The sequence below is a fragment of the Ranitomeya imitator genome, chromosome 2, assembly GCF_032444005.1.
Source record: "Ranitomeya imitator isolate aRanImi1 chromosome 2, aRanImi1.pri, whole genome shotgun sequence".
Taxonomy (NCBI): domain Eukaryota; kingdom Metazoa; phylum Chordata; class Amphibia; order Anura; family Dendrobatidae; genus Ranitomeya; species Ranitomeya imitator.
The window spans coordinates 404,276,033-404,298,104 of NC_091283.1; the positions used below are offsets into that span (position 1 = coordinate 404,276,033).

At 43.8% G+C, this 22,072-nt stretch overlaps 1 protein-coding gene across 3 annotated transcripts; it reads right to left on the reverse strand.

Annotated features, from left to right (window-relative positions):
• Positions 1-963: 963 nt before the first annotated feature.
• LOC138664191 (uncharacterized) lies at positions 964-15,124 on the reverse strand. Of its 3 annotated transcripts, none has more exons than XM_069750674.1 (2): positions 13,619-15,124; positions 964-1,193 (listed from the first exon to the last, which is right to left on the reverse strand). In XM_069750674.1, exon 1 carries the CDS (start codon positions 15,114-15,116, stop codon positions 14,169-14,171), a length of 948 nt encoding a protein of 315 aa, XP_069606775.1. In that variant the 5' UTR covers positions 15,117-15,124; the 3' UTR covers positions 964-1,193; positions 13,619-14,168. The 3 variants fall into 3 exon arrangements, with proteins under 3 accessions (XP_069606775.1, XP_069606773.1, XP_069606774.1); XM_069750672.1 differs by lacking the exon at positions 964-1,193 and adding an exon at positions 12,948-13,063; XM_069750673.1 differs by lacking the exon at positions 964-1,193 and adding an exon at positions 13,081-13,318.
• Positions 15,125-22,072: the final 6,948 nt, after the last annotated feature.

A 22,072-nucleotide genomic window follows, 5' to 3' on the forward strand; every position in this document is an offset into this window, starting at 1 on the left:
CGCATGTCCAAGCGCGTCATCCTGTGAGATGGGTTACAGGCCAATCATCTACTCTGTGTGCCATTTTTTGGATAGCGCATGCGCATAAGCGCAGTATACCGCCATAATTGTTGTGGCATACTGAATTATCTCTTATTATTTAATATTTAAAGCGCTTCCACGGCGCCCTTACTGCGGCGCACTATGCCTTCATATCTCTTGGGATATAGTCCCACATAGAACCATCCACTATTCTTTTTTAAGATCATCCAAGTTTAAACTATGCACTGCGCTAAATGCCGCATGGACTCCTTACGGTGCATAATCCCGCCCTCATGCTCCGAACGACACCTTATTCAGGCTATCTCCGGGAGTCATAGAAGAAAAAGCGGAGTTTATGTCCATAAAAATATAACAAGTTTATTGGTTACACAATTAACAACCATAACAATATTTAAACAATTCTAGTCCAATAACAGTTGATTAAAAACAGAAAGAAGGTGACGGTAGCATAGATGGAAAATGCACGGCGTGGAGGATCTTAATGCCATTTAAGTCATTCTAAGGTGCATAGTGCAAATAGTAAATAGGCATAGGACCAGGCTCTGTAAGGTCTGTATCAATCATAGCAAGTCCATACGGTAAGGTACACTGAGCCCTGCGCACAGGTTCAAAAACTATTAACCAAATAGGTAATCACAAGGGATAATCCCACACCAAGTCCTTACCCAGGTAATGGCGACTAAGAAGATCTACGTCGTGGCCCCAACGCGCGTTTCACGTCAGCTTCGTCAGGGGGCGGTGCTGCTACATGTGCAGAGGTGCTATTTAAAGCTCTAAGTAATCTCCGGGAGTCAAATAGTGTCCAAATGCTGCAAATAACCCCTCCGGGTCAAAATGCCTCAATTGTGACAACTAAAGGCAAAGTTGCATCATTGTCGGATTAATCGCATGCTGTTAGACAAAAATAGCAAATGCAGATGGTTCCTTTTGCTGGATATTCCAATATTTTGGTTTATTAATAACTTGGCCTTTAATCCATTCACATAAAATGTCAAAATTTACTCAATAACATCAAAAAATAATTACTACAGTATATTATTCATGTATTTCTTTTATGGGACAATTTCCTGAAAAAGCTGAAAAAATCTCCGTCCTCCATGTTAGTATGTTCTCCCAAGGTAAGTATTTCATACTGATGGACAGTAATGCACCTAAAAAAACAAATTTATAAAATTAGGGATATTCATAATTAAACAAATAACATAGTACCCCTAAATCTAAGATAACAGTAACATACGGCTACTCCCAGATCCCAACTTCACTGATTAGACCAGAAACATATGCCTAGCTTTAAATAACCGTATGCATTTTAATGTCAACATTTAAGCCCCTAGGCCCAAGGCTAAGTGCACACGTTGCGGAACTCCCTGCCGTGGGTATATTGCATGCGGAATTTTATCAAGGAGTCAACCACTATATCCACTTCCTCTTTTTCTTTAACTATTCGCCTTACTCTAAGTAGCCTACCTAGTGGTATGGATTTCACCATATTATGCGGGTGTTGACTATCATATATAAGTAAATTATTCTTATCAGTATTTTTTACAAATAATGTTGTGGTAAGCTCACCCCCCTTCTGCTTGACTAACACATCCAGAAACTGTATGTCCGTCTTGGGCTATACCAGTGTGAATTTAGTCGTTTGATCAATTGTTTTAAGGAATTGATGAAACTTTTCCAATTCATCCTGAGATCCTGTCTACAGGAGGAAGACATCATCTATGTATCTCCATCACACCAACACATGTCGTAAGTGGTTGGATACATAGATAAGGTCCTCCTCCAGGACCTCCATTACTAAACTTGCATATGAGAGGGCCATATTGGCCCCCATTGCTGTTCCCTGTTTCTGCATATAAAACGTATCACCAAATAAAAAATAGTTCCATTTCCATTTGATCTCCAATAATTTTAATAACAATATTTTTCCTGCAGTTGTATATTTTACAGAATCCAACATTTCCTCAATCGCTTTTAAGGCACGTTCGTGGTCAATGGAGGTATACAAAGACACTACGTCAAAAGATGCCAACAATACCTCCTTCTCCAAGTGTACTGTCTCCAATTTTTTTAGAAAATCCGTTGTGTCCTTTATAAAGGATTTACTGTTTTTTACAATAGGATTAAATATTTTATCTAAAAAACTGCCCATTTTATTAAAGATTGAACATACCCTTGAAATTATTGGTCGCCCAGGGGAATTGACCAGAGTCTTGTGAATTTTTGGGATTATATATAACACTGGAGTTCGAGGGGTCTCTACCAATAAATAATCATATAAGCCTTGATCTATAACATATGCATTCAGAGCTTCCTTTAAGCATGCCTTAATTTCATTAATTATACTGAATCTCCGATCTCCATCCATTTTAGAATACACATTTTCATCCCTCAGTTGTCTCATTATTTCGGTAATATACATTGACCTGTCCATGACAACGACCGCTCCCCCTTATCAGCTGGTTTAATGATAATGTCATCGTCATGGACAAGCTCCTGGAGAGCATCAAACTCTTCCCTCAAGATTTTAGAGTGTTTATATCCCCTCACAGTATTATTTTTCAATTTTTCAATGTCAGTCGTAACTGCTTTTTCAAACGCATCAATTACAGCCGAGTTTACAGGTGGTACAAAATTGCTATGTTTCCTCAATTCCACCATATTTAAATCAAATTCACCGGTTTTATTTTTCTTACCAATATCCTTATGATGGAACTATCTATCTATCTATCTATCTATCTATCTATCTATCTATCTATCGATCTATCTATCTATCTATCTATCTATCCCATATCTATCTATCTATCTATCTATCTATCTATCTATCTATCTATCTCTCATATCTAGCTATAAAATATGTATAATAAAGCACAGCAGCACTCTGTGAATGCCAAGACATATAATGTCAATGGAAACAACTTACTACTACATTGTCCCTCACCAAGATGTACTTACAAAAAAGCGAATAACGCATAATTTGGCCAATTCATGTGTGCCCGTCAACCACGGGAAGGTGACACTTCTCTGATGAGTCCTATCATAACCCTTCCCTATTCTACTGTAGATGCCACTTTAGGGCTAAAAAAGCCTACAATAATGGACAAACATGTCTCTCCTGGGCTGCAAGCCTACAATTTAAATGGGCAATTAGAATTGGTGAGAACTCCTACAGGTCAATGGGACGACTGCAGTGTCAGAGCAGAGGGAGTCACAGCCTCCAAACTAGCTATACAAAAAATATCTGCGAGTTAAATGAATAGTGAGCAATGAGGAGAGTGTGAACACTACTTTAGATCAGATGACGAATTACCCCAAAAACCTTTTTAAGAAATGGAACAATAAAATAAAATACATGACTCGGGATTCCATTTTGGATAAAAAATCGGATAAGACAATTAACAAAATGGTTACCACATTCTGCGAAGAAAGAGGAGCAATTATCAAAATTATTAGGCACCATTGGCCCATGTTGGGTAAATGTTTTCCTAATATAGAAGAGTATCAGTCACCTCCTATCATTTCCTTTAAGAGAGCAAAAAACATAAAAGATAGACTTGTACGGTCTGATATTGGTAGTAGGAGAACAAAAATACAGACCTATATGACAGGTAAATGGGTATCGGGTTGTTTTCCATGTTTAAGTTGTATTAATTGCACAAATATGTTAAAATGTTCATTGTTTCAACATCCCATATCTGGGGAGGTGTATAATATAAATCGCTACCTGACATGTACATCCGAGGTTGTTATATATCTGCTGCAGTGCCCATGCAATCCATGGTACATAGGTGAAACTACATGTGATTTTGAAACTCGCATTAACCAACATAGATCTTCAATTCGAAAAAAAGGCTTCATCTGCCCCTTCCAAAACACTTTTTCGAAATTGAGCATACAGAAAAAAAATCTTTTTGAATTATCGATAATGTTCCACCGCTTAGGCAGGGTGGGGATAGGACTAAGACACTGAAAACCAAAGAACTTGAATGAATCTTTAGACACAAGACATTAAAACCTGATGGTTTGAATGTAGAATATTAATTGAATAATACAATGTAGAGGTTTTTTGCCCTACCTGTTTGTGGTCAGCTTCTTGTCCTCCCTGTTGTAGTATGTTTTATATATTTATATTTTTTTTATTTAATTTGATATTTTTTGCTTTTCAACCATGCTTCCACAGAATTAAAAAAAAAAATCTATGAAATAGGCCTGGACAGAAATGATGGTACCCTGGAAAATAATGTGACAAAAGGGATAAATCAAGGTGGGTCCAATAACTAGCATCACAGGTGTCTACAATCTTGGAATCAGTGAGTGGGCCTGTATATAGGGCTACAGATACTCACTGTGGTGTTTGGTGACATGGTGTGTATCACACTTAACATGGACCAGAGGAAAGAGTTGTCTCAGGAGATTAGAAAGAAAATTATAGACAAACATGTTAAAGGTAAAAGTTATAAGACCATCTCCAAGCAGCGTGATGTAGCCAACCTCCCTGGATGTGGCCGCAGGAGGAAAATTGATGAAAAATCAAAGAGACAGATAATACGAATGGTAACAAAAGAGCCCAGAAAAACTTATAAACAGATTAAAGGTGAATTTCAAGCTCAAGGAACATCGGTGTCAGTTCGCACCATCCGTAGTTATATGAGCCAAAGTGGACTTCATGGGAGATGACCAAGGAGGACAACATTGTTGAAAAAAAAATCATAAAAAAAGCCAGACTGGAATTTGCCAAACTACATGTTGACAAGCCACAAAGCTTCTGGGAGAATGTCCTAAGGACAGATGAGAAAAAAATTGAACTTTTTGGCAAGGCACATCAGCTCTATGTTCACAGATGGAAAAATGAAGCATATCAAGAAAAGAACACCTTCCCTACTGTGAAACATGGAGGAGGCTCTGTTATGTTCTGGGGCTGCATCTGGCACAGGGTGTCTAGAATCTGTGCAGGGTACAATGAAATCTCACGACTATCAAGGGATTCTAGAGAGAAATGTTCTGCCCAGTGTCAGAAAGCTTGGTCTCAGTCGCAGGTCATGGGTCTTGCAACAAGATAATGACCCAAAACACACAGCTAAAAACACCCAAGAATGGCCAAGAGGAAAACATTAGACTATTCTGAAGTGACCTTCTATGAGCCCTGACCTAAATCCTATTGAGCATCTTTGGAAAGAGCTGAAACATGCAGTCTGGAAAAGGCAACCTTCAACCAAGAGACAACTGGAGCAGTTTGCTCTTGAGGAGTGGGACAAAACACCTGTCGAGAGGTGCAGAAGTCTCATTAACAGTTGCATGAATCATTTGATTGCAGTGATTGCCACAAAAGGTTGTGCAACAAAATATTAAGTTAGGGGTACCATCATTTCTGTCCAGGCCTATTTCATGAGTTTTATTTTTTTTAAATAATGTGGAAGCGTGGGTGAAAAGCAATGTCTGACTTTCATTTGTTCAGTTTCATAGATCTTTTATTTATTATTACTTTTGTCAGATTCAAGTTATTTCTGTGACCATTGTGGGTTTTTCTGTCATTAAACGAGGGGTACCAACAATTTTGACCACGTGTGTATATATATATATATATATATATATATATATATATATATATATATATATATATATATATATATATATATATATATAGAATATTTTTTCCCCTTTTTTCTTGATTGCACTTTGTATTATTTAGACATAGAGGAAAGAAAAGAGAGGAAAAAGGGGGAGGAGAAAGGAAAAAAAGAAAAGAGAAGAGAAAAAGGAAAGGGAGAAAAAAATTAAAAGTTTTTTTTTCTTTCTCTATGTCTGTATTGAAAATAGTGCTATAAAGTTTCTTCCCTTACTCAATGTGAGTTGAATCGATATGATTAAATCTATTTGTGGTTCTCTTTCTCATATAAATGTGGTGTTATATATTTTCCATGCATAGACTAGCTTTGTAATTGTTGTTACATACAGTATACGTTACTAAGTCTCAAATATGTCTGTTTGGTTTAACAAACACATAGCCGTGCTGCTCTCGATATTAGATGTGTGACGTCATCGGCGCTTGCACAGTCTTGATATATTGATTTCCTTTTTACAAATGGCGATTAGTGTAATAAAACTTTACCGTGCATGCGCGGAAGTTCTTTTTTCAGGTTTGTGAAAATAGTCATGCACATTAGCTTCTAGTAGACGCCGAACTTGGTGGTATACTGAACTGCAAGATGGGGTGAGTCATGAAGTCCGAATCTCTTAAGGTAAGTTTCCACAGTTAGTAAACACTGATGGTTGGACGCTGCGAATATACACAACCCGCAGCGGCTAGTTGTTACAGCATAGTGGATGGGATTTCAAGAAATCCCATCCCCACTATGCGTGCTCCGACGCCTCCGGCTTCCCTGTGGAGACGCACATGCAGCGCATCTTTCCAGACTGCAGCATGTATTTTTATCTTGCGGAGATGCTCAGTCTCCGCAACATAAATATCACCTGTCCAATGTATTGGGTTCAGTGGTTCTGCACATGCGGATTCACCTGCATTCAAAAGCCGGCAGCGCTTTGGATGGAGCGGACATGTGCTTTGTCCATAGCGCTGCCGATTACTGACCATGGGGACGTAGCCTTGCAAATGTGCACTAAAACACTAATTGCCATATATACTCGTGTATAAGCCGAGATTTTCAGCACATTTTTTTGTGCTGAAAACGCCCCCCTCTGCTTATACATGAGTCATTGTCCAGAAAGCCGGCTGGGGAGAGGGAGCAGTGGAGCAGGGGCCGGCTAACAGGAGACATCATACTCACCCTCCTCGCACCATCACTGCATCACCGTCCCGGCGCTGGCAGCTCTTACGGTGCTGAGCGGTCACGTGGTACCGCTCATTAAGGTAATGAACATGCAAGCGTCTCCACTCCCATAGGCGTGGAGCACATATTCATTACCTTAATGAGCGGTACCACGTGACCGCTCAGCACTGGAGAGCTGCCACACCTGGACAACGGTGAGCTATCTATCTATCTATCTATCTATCTATCTATCTATCTATCTATCTATCTATCTGTCTATCTATCTATCTATATGAGTTTTCCATTGGTGAAGGATAGCCTAGTTGCAGCTCAGCTATCTATCTATTAGGTAGTCCTCACCCCTGGGCCCTTGTGCCTGGGGGGGCCCTTCTGCATTTTACATTAGATTTTACTGCGACTCCTGTTACACCCATGTATGGGGGACCTCCACGCGGGAGCATTAGTTTACTTATAACGGCTTGTTTTTTTGCGGATTCTGCAGGCGTACACTTCGTACATTCGGTGAATACACAAGGCGTCTGTGCAGCGCCCCTGCGGCACTGAATATGTTAATGGTGAAAGCACCATGTATCCTATCTCCACCTGGCAGGAACGACGCCCGGGCACATTAATATAGTAATCTATATGGAAATAGGCTGGGATTATTACTGCGGAGTTCCATGCTGTGTACACAGCCCTGATACCTCTTGATCCTTTCCTTATCTAAAGAGCCCCATTTGTTTTTATTTTAAGCCGCTCCATGATTTTTCCTCATTAACCCCTTACAGTAAAGGGCATTTATCCATCGAGGCGGTTCACTTTTATGCCCAGGATGCTGCGGATTCCTCCAATTCAGGCACTATGTCGGCTTATGGCGAATATAGGAGGCAGAGGATCAGTCAAGTTTAACTAAGTGGATAATGGGAAAACGTACTGATGGCTCCGCGCTAATCGGCTGTCACATGTTACGCTGGAATCCGCTAGTAGACAGATATAATGTCGCCTTAGGCTGGAGCATGTCATGGGATAATGGAAAGAGAGAAAGGAAACGTCAATGTATATCAAATTGACCTGTTTGTTAAAAGTGGTGGATGCTGGTTCACATTAGAGAGATCAAGCTAACGGCAAAGCTCCATGGGAAAAGATATGCAAATATGCAATAAGTATAGATGAATTAGAGGTAGTTGCCAGATAATGAGATCGCTTTATCCAAAGCAATGCTATATATATATATATATATATATATATATATATATATATATATATATATATATATATATATATATATATATTATACAGTGGGGCAAAAAAGTATTTAGTCAGTCAAAGCCCACGTAGTATATAACACAGCTCACGTAGTGTATAGCAGCCCACGTAAAATATTGCCCAGCAACGTAGTATATAGCACAGCCCCTGTAGTATATAGCACAGACACGCAGTATATTGCCCAGCCACATAATATATTGCACAGCCACGTAGTATATAGCACAGAAGCATAGTATATAGCACAGAGGCATAGTATATAACACAGCCCATGCTTTATATAACAAAGGCCACGTAGTATAGAGCACAGCGATGTAGTATATTGACCAGCCACGTAATATATACCACAGCCATGTAGTATATAGTACAGAGACGTAGTATATAACGCAGCCCACGCAGTATATAACACAGCCCATGCAGTATATAACACAGCCCACGTAGTATATTGCCCAGCCACGTAATATATTGCACAGCCATGTAATATTTTGCACAGCCATGTAATATATTGCACAGCCACATAATATATTGCACAGCCACGTAGTATATAGCACAGAGACATAGTATATAACAGCCCATGCAGTATATAACACAGGCCACATAGTATAGAGCACAGCAATGTAGTATATTGCCCAGCCATGTAATATATACCATAGCCACATAGTCTATAGCACAGAGAAGTAGTATATAACACAGACCACGCTGTATATAACACAGCCACGTAATATATAGCACAGCCCATGTAGTATATAGTACAGCCCACGTAGTATCTAACACAGCCCACATAGTATATAGCAATGTGGGCACCACATCCCTGTTAAAAAAAAGAATTAAAATAAAAAATAACTAAGAATGCATTGCGGTCTCGCTACGCCATCATCTTGCGAAACTGCAATGCATGGCCTGGAGCGTCGTGAGGAGCAGCAGGAAAGTCGATGGTAGGTGAGAATATAATTTTTTATTTTGCTTATTATTTTTAACATTAGATCTTTTTACTGTTGATGCTGCATAGGCAGCATCAATAGTGAAAAGTTGGTCACACAGGGTTAATAGCAGCGTTAACGGACTGTGTTACACCGCGGCATAACGCGGTGTAATGCAGCCATTAACCCTGTGTGAGCGCTGACTGGAGGGGGCACAGAGAGTAGGATGGGGCGAATTCGTGGCCGGACTGTGCCCATCGCTGATTTGCCGGCCGCGACCAATCAGCGACGCGGGATTTCAGTGACAGACAGACAAACAGACGGCGCCCCTTAGATGAATATACAGTGGGGCAAAAAAGTATTTAGTCAGTCAGCAATAGTGCAAGTTCCACCACTTAAAAAGATGAGAGGCGTCTGTAATTTACATCATAGGTAGACCTCAACTATGGGAGACAAACTGAGAAAAAAAAATCCAGAAAATCACATTGTCTGTTTTTTTAACATTTTATTTGCATATTATGGTGGAAAATAAGTATTTGGTCAGAAACAAAATTTCATCTCAATACTTTGTAATATATCCTTTGTTGGCAATGACAGAGGTCAAACGTTTTCTGTAAGTCTTCACAAGGTTGCCACACACTATTGTTGGTATGTTGGCCCATTCCTCCAGTGATGTTTTTGGCTTTTCGCTTGGCAACACGGACTTTCAACTCCCTTCAAAGGTTTTCTATAGGGTTGAGATCTGGAGACTGGCTAGGCCACTTCAGGACCTTCATATGCTTCTTACGAAGCCACTCCTTCGTTGCCCTGGCGGTGTGCTTTGGATCATTGTCATGTTGAAAGACCCAGCCACGTTTCATCTTCAATGCCCTTGCTGATGGAAGGAGGTTTGCACTCAAAATCTCACGATACATGGCCCCATTCATTCTTTCATGTACCCGGATCAGTCGTCCTAGCCCCTTTGCAGAGAAACAGCCCCAAAGCATGATGTTTCCACCACCATGCTTTACAGTAGGTATGGTGTTTGATGGATGCAACTCAGTATTCTTTTTCCTCCAAACACGACAAGTTGTGTTTCTACCAAACAGTTCCAGTTTGGTTTCATCAGACCATTGGACATTCTCCCAAAACTCCTCTGGATCATCCAAATGCTCTCTAGCAAACTTCAGACGGGCCCGGACATGTACTGGCTTAAGCAGTGGGACACGTCTGGCACTGCAGGATCTGAGTCCATGGTGGCGTAGTGTGTTACTTATGGTAGGCCTTGTTACATTGGTCCCAGCTCTCTGCAGTTCATTCACTAGGTCCCCCCGCGTGGTTCTGGGATTTTTGCTCACCGTTCTTGTGATCATTCTGACCCCACGGGGTGGGATTTTGCGTGGAGCCCCAGATCGAGGGAGATTATCAGTGGTCTTGTATGTCTTCCATTTTCTAATTATTGCTCCGACTGTTGATTTCTTCACTCCAAGCTGGTTGGCTATTGCAGATTCAGTCTTCCCAGCCTGGTGCAGGGCTACAATTTTGTTTCTGGTGTCCTTTGACAGCTCTTTGGTCTTCACCATAGTGGAGTTTGGAGTCAGACTGTTTGAGGGTGTGCACAGGTGTCTTTTTATACTGATAACAAGTTTAAACAGGTGCCATTACTACAGGTAATGAGTGGAGGAAAGAGGAGACTCTTAAAGAAGAAGTTACAGGTCTGTGAGAGCCAGAAATCTTGATTGTTTGTTTCTGACCAAATACTTATTTTCCACCATAATATGCAAAAAAAATGATAAAAAAACAGACAATGTGATTTTCTGGATTTTTTTTTCTCAGTTTGTCTCCCATAGTTGAGGTCTACCTATGATGTAAATTACAGACGCCTCTCATCTTTTTAAGTGGTGGAACTTGCACTATTGCTGACTGACTAAATACTTTTTTGCCCCACTGTATATATATATATATATATATATATATATATATATCTGTCTTTTCTTACCCATCCAAAAAAATTTAGACCTCGTCGTTCTTAATAGCTGTTGGAAAACTACAATAAATTATGCCAGTGTGTCCCCATAAATAGAGTAAGGATGACCCCATAATGGTGGTTGAATAGTGTCAAAGTACTTCCTTGAATCGTTTGTTCGGTGCCAATGTTACACCACTGCTTGCGTCCCTGCATGGCTTCCTGTTACGTGTTACGGAACCACTCAGCACCCAGAATATGTTGTACAGTTATATGTATGTATAATAGGTTCCATGTGAGATGCATGTCTCTAATGCATCAGCCCACAGGCTTCGCCCCTGGGCAGAGGGGACATGATATTCCCCTTTTGTCCACCCCCCACCTTTGTAATTCCCACAGTAAATATCAGCAGGCTCTGGCCACCTGCGGCTATTGTAATGTATGTCTGGCCTGCCACTTTTCTATTGGCCTGCCCTCTGTATCTGTGTGATATATTCTGTGTCCTGTGAGTAAAGTGTTGTCAGACTGGAAATACGTGGAGAAGCAGTGATCTTTTATATGCGCCCATGTAACCAAGCAATTCCAGCCAGCGTCCTTCATTCAGACTCCAGCCAAAGCAGAGTGGACCTCCTGAAACACGGGGTGGTACTGAAAGAGGTACCCCAGCTTGGTAGACCCCGTTACACTGGTGGCAGACAGCGGGATATGATACCCCTTCTACAGGAGGAAAGGAATGAATGGAAAACAACTACCAGAAGTTAAAGAGGACTACATTAAAAGATCTGGTGGAAGCCCGAGGGTTGATCGCCAGCAACAAAACAAAAGCGGATTTGATAGCAGCCATCATGGAACATGACAGTGCAGCGCCCCTCAATGTGAACGTGGAGGAGACTGAATTCCAGAGGGAGGTAAAGAACAGAATGGCGTTCTATGGCCCAAACCCTGCAGTAGAGATCATACGAGAGGTGATGGCTGATGTGCGTACTGATCTGAAGAAAAGATGGCCGAGCGGACCAGGATAGAGCTAGCCAAGATGAAGATGGCAGAGCGGACCAAAGTGGAGCTGGCCAAAATGGATATAGCAGAGCGGAGAGTCAGCGAGCAGGAGGAGCTCTGGCTTTCGACCAGGTACCTTCAACAGTAAGCCACAAAAAGATACAGTATAATGCCTTCCCACAGTTGGGGGAGGCAGAGGAAGACATTGATGGCTTTCTGCAGGACGTTGAGCGGCAGTGTGCCCTTCATCAAGTGAAGCCGGAGGAACGGGTTCAGATTCTGGCCAGCAAGCTGACAGGCCGGGCGGCGGATGCCTATCGTATGGTACCTGATGAGAACTGTATGGACTATGAGCGGATCAAAGAAGTGATCTTGGCCCGGTATGTGCTGACACCAGAGGCATACCGCCAAAAGTTCCGTGGACTTATAAAATACGTAACCTATACCCACGCTGAATGGGCCTGTAAATTACGGCGGTCACTGCTACAGTGGATAAAGGGAGCCAAGCAACCACTAAGGAGGACGTCCTCCAGCTCTTCTTGTTAGAACGATTCTTTAATGGACTAACCCCCGAGATACAGGAATGGCTTCGGGACAGGCGGCCAACGACTCTTGAGGAAGCCGCTCGTCTGGCCGATGAACATCATGATGCCAAGAGGCCTCAGTTGTCCAGATCACAGATGGTCACTAGGGGTTCGCCCATGGACCTGGAGGGCCCCAAACCACCGAAGATTGTATGGGGACCAGCTAAAAACCCGGCCTACCACAGTCCCCTTGGGGCACGATGCCACACCTGCCGTCAGCTGGGCCACCTGCAAAGACAATGTCCCAACCGGACTCCGCATACCCAGTGGCCAAAGGTGGGAACAGCTACCTTCAGCCGGGCTGCTGTACACTGCTACCAAGGCGAAGCTGACCCGGCATTGGGGGCTACGACTAACCAAGGGGTGGAAGACAATAGAATAGAACAACCTCCAGCACACATAAAAAAGGTGAGAAAAGTCTTGTCTTCAATTCACAATGATGCAATTTTATTCATTAATTCTGGGGGTTCACAGCCATGAAACAAAGTATAATGAGAGATTTTCCCAACGTTTCGACCGTGAAAAGGTCTTTATCAAGGGTACAATCTATACAAATAAAAACAAAAAATACAACATAAATAAATTGTATACTATGAAAATACAGATAATAAATCAAGAACTGTTATTACATAACATCAACAAAAATACTGGTAGTCCATATATGTATCTGAACTCTCAAAATCAACACCATGGAAAAAAGTAAATATGATATCCATTTATCAAATTAATCATAAAACCAGGTGTTCACATAATATAGGCCTTGAAGGCAGGACAATAAATGATGCATGGTTCCAAATGAACCTAAAGAGAAAATAATGGGTAAATAAATCAATAAATAACTAAATGTCTATAATCACCCCAATAGAGGTCAGAGCCGTGAAAAAATAAGAATGGGGAGGTACAAATGTATATAGTCGCTCTATAATATACAAATCCTGCACAAAATGTATAGCACATAAGCTATAAGGATATAAATAAACACACGAAAGTTAGTAGCGATGTATCCCCATAATGAGCCAGAGGTCCCCGGGAGAAAAAAAGAAAAAAACCACCAACAATGAACAAATAAACAAGCCTCAGCGTGCTGTGAAAGATAAATACCTTTAGTGGTGAACAAGATAAGAAAAGGCCTCCCCGAGCAGTAATGGAGCAGTGTGTAGAAGGACCTTATATAGGGCACTGATGTAATCTCCGGTCAGTCACATGTGGTGAAGCCGAGTCATCCCGGAAAAAGCCAAACAAGAGAGAGGAGAAGTACTCATGTGTCGTAACCATGGCACCGGGAGAAGCCGAGTGATATAGTAAAGCAGAAGGGAGAGAAAGCCACGCAGGCACAGACATATAAAGCGTCGCTCATATAGTACCGGAATCAAAAGAACTAGGAGAATAAAAGATAAAATGCTGACGCTAAGTAGTGCAAAACTATATGAGAGGAAAGGAAACAAAGAATATTAACAGGAAAATAAAAAGAGAAGAAGGGAAGAAAAAAACCAAAGAAGAGGAGATAAGCGCTCATTTAGGGGATACATACCTATACATCAAGGAACCTATGAAAAAGAAAAGATAAAAAAGAAAAAATAAATGACTCAAATATATATACATATACATACAGCCTACTTATTAAACACTGTGACGTATAATCAAAATATATTCAATAACTGATCTCATACTCCCTATTCAGTCCCCACGGTTCCAGTGTTTGTAATGTGAAAATCCAAAAAGATTCCCTGGATTTAAGTCTCTTGATCCTATCACCTCCCCGTCTAGGTAATGCTACACTCTCTATGACCTGATATTTAAGTTGAGACACATTATGTCCAGCAGCAGCAAAGTGTGCTGGAATAGGTAGCATTAGCTTTTGACACCTGATGGTAGACTTGTGTTGGGATATGCGGTCCCGGATATGCTGGGAAGTCTCCCCAACATACCCGAGACCGCATGGACACTTAATCAAATATATGACATAAGAGGAATTGCATGTGAAAAAGCCATTTATATTGAAAATTTTTCCGGATCGGGGGTGTGAGAAGGTCTCTCCCTTCGTGATGTTAGAACATTGAAAACAATGAAGACAAGGAAACGTACCTCGCTTCTGTGTAGAAAGAGTCCTTTGTGTGTAATGGGGTTTATCGGACCCAATGTCAGCCTTAACCAAAAGATTTCTGAGATTCGAGGGTTTTTTGTAACACATGATGGGAGTGTCATTAAATTCCGGGATGCCCGGATATGCTTTACCCAACAAATCCCAGTGACGTAAGACACAGTTTTTTATCTTATAAAGATATGGATGAAACGTGCTGACAAAAGGTATTCTTTGTCTCCCCAAATTCACCCTGTTGTTCCTAATATTATTTGTCGCCTTTTGAAGTGTTCTTAAAGGATACCCACGCTGTAGGAATTTAACTGACATTTCATGATGTCGTATCGCCTGCTTCTCCTCATTAGAGACAATCCGTGATAACCGATGATATTGAGAAATAGGTAAAGACTGCTTGACATGTCGAGGGTGACAGCTACTATAATGCAACAAACTGTTCTTATCAGTTGGTTTACAGTACAGGTCCACATCAAGATTTCCGTCAGCTTCTAATGTAATCATTGTGTCCAAAAAATTAATGGATACATTACTTTTTTGCATGGAAAAAGGGGTGGAAGAAATGGAGGAAGTGCTGCTTGAAGTAGACCCCGTGCAAGCAGCCCGGGCAGATAATCGGCAACAGCATCGACAGGTCGTGTGGGTTAATGGGAAACGTATGCAGGGACTAAGAGATTCCGGGGCAACTTTGATCCTTGTGAAGCCTCATCTCGTCCGGGACCAAGAGAACACGGACCGGACGGTGGCAGTCCGTGTAGCAAGGGAGCTATACATCGACTGCCCACTGCCAGGATTCAACTGAACTGGGGAGTCGAGGATGGCCTTGTTGAGGTCGGCTTGTGTTATGACCTGGTGGTCAGGACAATAATGGACCTGGTGGTTAAGAGCACACGGAATGACCTGATAGTTACTGATAATAAAGGACGAGCTCTGGGACGTGGGAACTCTGCTGACCGCAATCCCTAATCCTATCAAACACACTAGAAATAGCCGTGGATTGCTCCTAACGCTCCCTATGCAACTCGGCACAGCCTAAGGAACTAGCTAGCCCTGAAGATAGAAAAATAAAGCCTACCTTGCCTCAGAGAAATTCCCCAAAGGAAAAGGCAGTCCCCCACATATAATGACTGTGAGTAAAGAAGAAAATACAAACACAGAGATGAAATAGATTTAGCAAAGTGAGGCCCGACTTACTGAACAGACTGATGATAGGAAAGGTACCTTTGCGGTCAGCACAAAAACCTACAAAAATACCACACAGAGGGTGCAAAAAGACCCTCCGTACCGACTCACGGTGAGGAGGTGCTCCCTCTGCATCCCAGAGCTTCTAGCAAGCAAGACAACAATAAAAATAGCAAGCTGGACAGAAAAATAGCAAACCAAAGAAAATACAAGCAGGAACTTAGCTTCTGCTGGGAAGACAGGTCACAAGAACGATCCAGGAGTGAACTAGACCAATACTGGAACATTGAAAGGTGGCATGGAGCAAGGATCTAAGTGGAGTTAAATAGAGCAGCCAGCTAACGAATTAACCTCGTCACCTGTGGAAGGAAAATCAGAAACACCCACCAGAGGAAGTCCATGGACAAAACCAGCCGAAGTACCATTCATGACCACAGTAGGGAGCCCGACAACAGAATTCACAACAGTACCCCCCCTTGAGGAGGGGTCACCAAACCCTCACCAGAGACCCCAGGCCGACCAGGATGAGCCAAATGAAAGGCACGAACCAGATCGGCAGCATGAACATCAGAGGCAAAAACCCAGGAATTATCTTCCTGACCATAACCCTTCCACTTGACCAGGTACTGGAGTTTCCGTCTCGAAATACGAGAATCCAAAATCTTCTCCACCACATACTCCAACTCCCCCTCAACCAACACCGGGGCAGGAGGATCAACGGATGGAACCACAGGCGCCATGTATCTCCGCAATAACGACCTATGGAACACATTATGGGTGGCAAAAGAAGCAGGAAGGGCCAAACGAAATGACACAGGATTGATAACCTCAGAAATCTTATACGGACCAATGAAACGAGGCTTAAACTTAGGAGAGGAAACCTTCATAGGAACATAACGAGACGACAACCAAACCAAATCCCCAACACGAAGTCGGGGACCCACACAGCGCCGGCGGTTAGCGAAATGTTGAGCCTTCTCCTGGGACAATGTCAAATTGTCCACCACATGAGTCCAAATCTGCTGCAACCTATCCAACAGCAAAAAGGACACCCAATCATCCTGATCAGCAGAAACAAAGCATCTCAGATATGTTTCCAAAGTTTGATTAGTTCGTTCGGTTTGGCCATTTGTCTGAGGATGGAAAGCCGAGGAAAAAGACAAATCAATGCCCATCCTAGCACAAAAGGATCGCCAAAACCTCGAAACAAACTGGGAACCTCTGTCAGAAATGATGTTCTCCGGGATACCATGTAAACGAACCACATGCTGGAAAAATAATGGCACCAAATCAGAGGAGGAAGGCAATTTAGACAAAGGTACCAAATGGACCATCTTAGAAAAGCGATCACAAACCACCCAAATGACCGACATCTTTTGAGAGACGGGGAGATCCGAAATAAAATCCATAGAAATATGCGTCCAGGGCCTCTTCGGGACCGGCAAGGGCAAAAGCAACCCACTGGCACAAGAACAGCAGGGCTTAGCCCGAGCACAAGTCCCACAGGACTGCACAAAAGAACGCACATCCTGTGACAAAGACGGCCATCAAAAGGATCTAGCCACCAAATCTCTGGTACCAAAGATTCCAGGATGCCCAGCCAACACTGAACAATGAATCTCAGAGATAACTCTACTAGTCCATCTATCAGGGACAAACAGTTTCTCCGCTGAGCAACGGTCAGGTCTATCAGCCTGAAATTTTTGCAGCACCCGCCGCAAATCAGGGGAGATGGCAGACAAAATTACCCCCTCTTTGAGAATACCCGCCGGCTCAGGAACACCCGGAGAGTCAGGCACAAAACTCCTTGACAGGGCATCAGCCTTCACATTCTTAGAGCCCGGAAGGTACGAAACCACAAAATCAAAACGGGAGAAAAATAACGACCATCGAGCCTGTCTCGGATTCAACCGTTTGGCAGACTCAAGATAAGTCAAATTCTTGTGATCTGTCAAGACCACCACGCGATGCTTGGCTCCTTCAAGCCAATGACGCCACTCCTCGAATGCCCACTTCATGGCCACCTGTACTGTTATGACCTGGTGGTCAGGACAATAATGGACCTGGTGGTTAAGAGCACACGGAATGACCTGATAGTTACTGATAATAAAGGACGAGCTCTGGGACGTGGGAACTCTGCTGACCGCAATCCCTAATCCTATCAAACACACTAGAAATAGCCGTGGATTGCTCCTAACGCTCCCTATGCCACTCAGCACAGCCTAAGGAACTAGCTAGCCCTGAAGATAGAAAAATAAAGCCTACCTTGCCTCAGAGAAATTCCCCAAAGGAAAAGGCAGCCCCCCACATATAATGACTGTGAGTAAAGAAGAAAATACAAACACAGAGATGAAATAGATTTAGCAAAGTGAGGCCCGACTTACTGAACAGACTGAGGATAGGAAAGGTACCTTTGCGGTCAGCACAAAAACCTACAAAAAGACCATGCAGAGGGCGCAAAAAGACCCTCTGCACCGACTCACGGTGCGGAGGCGCTCCCTCTGCGTCCCAGAGCTTCCAGCAAGCAAGACAACAATAAAAATAGCAAGCTGGACAGAAAAATAGAAAACCAAAGAAAATACAAGCAGGAACTTAGCTTCTGCTGGGAAGACAGGTCACAAGAACGATCCAGGAGTGAACTAGACCAATACTGGAACATTGACAGGTGGCATGGAGCAAGGATCTAAGTGGAGTTAAATAGAGCAGCCAGCTAACGAACTAACCTCGTCACCTGTGGAAGGAAACTCAGAAACACCCACCAGAGGAAGTCCATGGACAGAACCAGCCGAAGTACCATTCATGACCACAGGAGGGAGCCCGACAACAGAATTCACAACAGGCTTGATGGAGGATTTGCCTGCAGACGTCTTGCTGGGAAATGACTTGGGGCCCATGTTGTCTGCCTTCTCGGTTGCTTCACTGGCTGAGACATATCCTGTGACCACCCGGAGACAAGCTCAAGCTGCGGAGGTGGAATCACACTCAGAAGAGGCCCAGGTAAGACAAATCCAGCCCTACACGTATTCCCATAGCCAGACACATCTCTTGGGCCACCCCAGATGAATTTAAGAGGGAGTTACTTGAGGATCCTTCATTGGAGGGATATCGCGGGAAGGCACAGGAGGGGAGAGGGGTACTGGAAGGGGAACAGTTTGTATGGAAGCATGGACTCCTCCACCGGATCACAGAGCAGCACCACACAGGGACGAGCCCCACTATAAAACGACAGCTGGCAGTTCCCAAGAAGTATAGGCAGGAGTTACTGCGAATCTCTCATGATATACCCTTGGCTGGGCTCTTCGGAATCAGTCGCACCAGGCATCGTCTGACACAAAACTTCTTTTGGCCGGGGGTAACCTATGATGTTCGTCAGTACTGCCAAACCTGTGACAGTTGCCAGCGCATTGGCAAGAAGGGAGATCGATGCAAGGCCAAATTACGCCCCCTCCCCATTGTGGAGGAACCATTTAGCCAAGTAGCGGTCGATCTGAAAGGGCCGTTAGCCAAACCCAGTCCATCAGGGAAAAGGTATATATTGACAGTGGTAGATTATGCCACATGGTATCCAGAGGCGGTTGCGTTATCTAACATACTGGCAGAGACGGTGGCGGCTGCCCTGCTCCAGGTTTTCTCACGGGTTGGATTTCCCAAGGAGATTATCACGGACCAGGGTACCCAGTTTACAGCAGAGGTGAACAACCAACTGTGGAAGCTGTGCGGCGTAAAGTCCATTAGAAGCGCCCCGTGCCACTCACAAACCAATGGGTTGTGTGAACGCTTTAAGGGGACGTTAAAACAACTCATTCGGACTTTTACCAGGACCTACAGGGACTGGGAGAAATTCTTGCCACACCTCCTGTTTGCCTATCGGGAGGTGCCCCAAGAATCCACGGGGGTTCTCCCCGTTCGAGCTGGAAAACGTGAGACGGGTAAGGGGACCCCTAGACTTAGTGCTAGAACACTGGGAAGGGGAGGGCCTCATAGAAGGGGTACCTATTGTACCCTATGTGCTGGAATTCCGGGACTGCCTACAGGAGCTGACCCAGGCTGTACGTGAGAACATGCAGGTGACCCAGCGGGTATGGTATGATTGGAGGGCCAGAGAGCGCACCTTGGAAATAGGACTGACGGTCCTGGTATTGAAGCCCACTAGGCAGAACAAGTTCCAAGCTGCATGGCAGGGGCCCTACCAGGTAGTGGGGAAAATAGCCGACACAACCTATAATGTCGCCGATTGTGATGACCCCAGGGTTATCCGCATGTTCCACGTGAATGTGCTGAAGCCCTACCGGGAGCGCCCTGAAGAGGTAGTGGCCCTCTGTGCACCTGAAGCAGAGGATGTCTTAGGGGAGAGGACTCAGTCTAAAACATGGGACCAGGTACACTTGGGTGAAGACCTAGGCCCCCGGAAGAGACAGCAGGCGGAGGAGTTGTTGAGGCAGCGACAGAGGATGTTTTCAGGGAGACCAGGGTACACTCGCCTGGCACAACACAAGTTTGAGACCCAGGATCAGACCCCCCTGCGACAAAACCCCTTCCGCGTCCCTGTACGAGAGGGGATGCGACAAGAGATGTTGCGTTTAGGGGTCATTGAAGAGTCAGATAGTCCCTGGGCATCCCCCGTATTGTTAGTGCTCAAGAAGGATGGGATTACACGGTTTTGTGTAGACTATCGTAAGCTCAATGAGAAAACAGTGATGGATGCATATCCCATGCCGCGTGTGGATGAGTTGTTAGACCGGCTGGAGGGGGCAAAGTATTTGACCACCATCGATCTATGCAAAGGCTACTGGCAGATTCCCCTTAGTCCTGACGCTATTCCCAAATCGGCATTTGTCACCCCATTCGGCTTATTCCAGTTTTGAGTTATGTCATTCTGGATGAAGAATGCCCCAGCGACCTTCCAGAGGCTGGCTGACCGGCTTCTGGATGGTCTCCAGGACTATGCTTGTGCCTACCTGGACGACATCGCCATCTACAGTGCGACATGGGAAAAGCATCTAAATCACCAAGAGACGGTATTGGACAGGATCCACAAGGCCGGAATCACCCTGAACCCAAACAAGTGTCACGTTGTCAAAGCAGAGGTTCAGTATTTAGGGCATTGGGTGGGAAGTGGGAAACAGCAACCAGAACCAGCCAAGATTGAGGCCATAGCCAAATGGCCCACCCCACGCACTAAAACCCAGGTCATAGCGTTTCTAGGGACAGCGGGGTATTATAGGAAATTTGTTCCCAATTAAAGCAGCGTAACCAAGCCCCTAACTGATCTGACCCGTAAGAACCAACCCCGCCAGGTAACCTGGACCCCAGAGTGTGAGGAAGCCTTCTGCCAACTAAAGGACGCCCTCACCAATACCCCTGTATTGGCCGCACCCGATCCAACTAAACGTTTCCTTGTTCACACAGACGCTCCTATGTTTGGATTGGGGGCGGCAGTACTGAGCCAAGTCGGGCCGGACGGCCAAGAACACCCGGTAGCTTACCTGAGTCGGAAACTACTGCCCTGTGAAGTAAGCTATGCGGTCATCGAGAAGGAGTGCCTGGCGGTAGTATGGGCACTCAAAAAGTTGCAACCATATTTGTATGGACGACAGTTTTCCCTCTTAACGGACCATAATCCCCTAGTCTGGCTTAATCGGGTCTCCGTAGACAACGCCAGATTGCTGCGGTGGAGTTTAGCCCTACAACCTCTGGACTTCACCATCCACTACAGACCCAGCAAACAAAACAGTAACGCCGATGGACTAAATCGACAAACGGAACTTGTACCAACCCCATAAACTTGGGTCATCCCCAAACCGATCCGTTAAGGATCAGACTGTGTATGCCGACTGCGTCGCTGAAAAGGGTGTCGGGATCACACTCAGTCGGAGCAGCCTTTGGAAGTGGGGAATCACCAGAAATAATACACAAGACACGTCTTGTATAGTGTATCACTGGGAAGTCTCTGAAGCACGCCTGCCTTCAAGGTGCTATCCCTTCTTTATATAGTTGTTTCAGTAGGTTTAGTGGTTATACAAGTTTTGCATGTTTAAACAAAGAGACAAAACAGGAAAGAAAGAAAAGAAAAGAAAACAGTTTCGTGGGCGGCAGTTTCACAACAAACAGTACAAAGGCAATTCCACAGACAAGAAAAACAGGATTTCATACTATAGCTAAAATGTCCTTGAATGGACAGGTCAATATTTATCACAAATTCTTTTTTTTTTATTTTTGTTCATTGAGGTAATCATTTTTGTTCTGCTCTTCACAATCCCCCCTTTGACATATTCCAT